Source organism: Capsicum annuum, unplaced genomic scaffold, assembly GCF_002878395.1.
Source record: "Capsicum annuum cultivar UCD-10X-F1 unplaced genomic scaffold, UCD10Xv1.1 ctg65395, whole genome shotgun sequence".
Classification (NCBI taxonomy): Eukaryota; Viridiplantae; Streptophyta; class Magnoliopsida; order Solanales; family Solanaceae; genus Capsicum; species Capsicum annuum.
In genome coordinates, this window is record NW_025874637.1 from 1 (window position 1) to 1,995 (window position 1,995).

General features: G+C 30.1%; 1 protein-coding gene across 1 annotated transcript; it reads right to left on the minus strand.

Annotated features, from left to right (window-relative positions):
* Window positions 1-386: 386 nt before the first annotated feature.
* Window positions 387-1,377, minus strand: LOC124893804 (probable aspartic proteinase GIP2). The gene has a single exon (XM_047404656.1). The coding sequence runs from the start codon at window positions 1,344-1,346 to the stop codon at window positions 606-608; it is 741 nt and encodes a 246-aa protein (XP_047260612.1). The 5' UTR covers window positions 1,347-1,377; the 3' UTR covers window positions 387-605.
* Window positions 1,378-1,995: the final 618 nt, after the last annotated feature.

A 1,995-nucleotide genomic window follows, 5' to 3' on the forward strand; every position in this document is an offset into this window, starting at 1 on the left:
ATATATATATATATATATATATATATATATATATATATTTCTACTAACCTTCTGCTTAATAAATATCTTGACAAATGACAAGAATGTAATTCTTTAATGACTTATTGGTTAAATAAAACTCTCTTTGTTAAAAAAAAAAAAAAACACAATAAATTGAACATCGTTATTCATATCTTTTTTATATCTAAATACTACTTAACTTCTTCCGTTCAATAATAGTTGTCCACTATTAACTTGATATATATATTAAAATTTAACAAATAATAAGAGTAATTTTACTATATTATCTTTTGAATATAATAAATTTTATATTTTTAAAAATACATTGAATGATGAATACTATTAAGTTCTTTTAAATTTCACATTGACCTCATTGAAAAAATATATGGTAAAAAAGATATTTCCATTGAAATAGCGGAAAGTATCCTAATTTTTGCATTACAATTTTTGCTCATCTCGATCAGTCAAAACTTCCGTATAAACAATTACTCAATAATTTTCAGTGGGGAATTTCAAATGGAAAAATAGTTATTTTTAGTAATGAATCCCCATCGATGACACCGGAGACAACCACCAACTTCTATTCTATTATTGTCATTGTGCCTCTACCTCAGCTCACGATTTTCGTCAGCAAAGTTTATCTTGTATTTGTGAGAGGATTTTAGGGGAGAAAAGAGAAAGCAATGGAGATTTTGAGGTCGACTGGAAGAAATTTTGTGGCACAAATGTAAAAATACATAGTACATATAAATTTGATTCAATAGTTGATTGAAACGTTTACGGCCCAATTTTAAATTATAAAATGAGGAATTCACCCAGTGAAATTCAATACCTGTGACTCCATTCTCGAGGAGTCTCATCATATCGCGCTCAAGAAGGCAAGTGAAAATAAATCGCGGCCAAGTGACACGAACACCAGGAGTAGAGTCAATGGCCAAAACATACTCAGCAACTTCTGCGCGGTCGTAATAAGTATTGATCAAGGGATTGTCACCCCAAATGTAGCAAGTATTGTTGTTGCATCCAGGCTGCAGTTGAGTTTTGAATTTGCAGTCTCCACAGAACTGAAACTTGGAATAAGAGCACAGTGTGGAATTACACACAGCTGGTTTGTAAGTTGAACTTATACAACCCTTGTCACAGTCTACCCATAAGCTTCCTACACCAAGATGGACTAAGAGTTTTATGGGGACTAAAGGAGTTCTTTGACCTACTTCTGTAATGTATTGTAGGCTTGTTGCATCTTTAGTGACTGGAATGTATAGAACTTCAGCTGAGCATAGAAAAATATTATTGAGTAGAAGAAGTAAGAGAAGCATAGACGAAGGAAGTTTGAATGTCACCATGCTAGAAAAAGTATGAAAGAAAGCAAATGGTATAATTTGACCAGTGAGGAGTTCTATGTATGAAGTTGCAAATTTATAGTAAGGGGTCGTCTAGTACAAAACAAGTTATCCCAAAATTAATTATCATGAAATTAGTTATACCACCTTGTGGGATAAAAATAACACTATAACCTCATATAACTAATCACAGAATAAGTTATTCTATATATTTTTATTCCAATCTAACATGGACTAACCTGCAATAACCTCATCTTAGAATTAATTCTCGAATTGTTCATCCCTTAGCCCAGATACCAAACCAGCCCCTTCACACAAATCCCATACTTAAGAGACTATATTACCAAATATCCCTTATTTTTTTAAAATTTACATAAAATTTATTTTTCAACTTTACTCTTGATACATCTATATCTATATCTATATCTATATCTATATCTATATCTATAATCTATATCTATAATATATCAAAAGTGTGAAGGACCTTAGAAATATTGTTTGAACTTTTTGCCCTTCATTAAAATTTTTTGCTTTAGACAAAATCGTCTTTTCACTATTTTTTTCCTAATATTTAAGAATTAAAAATTAATTATGGTAAAACCTTTTCTTATTATAAGTCTTATTTGACTACAATTTCGAATCCTTAAATTAA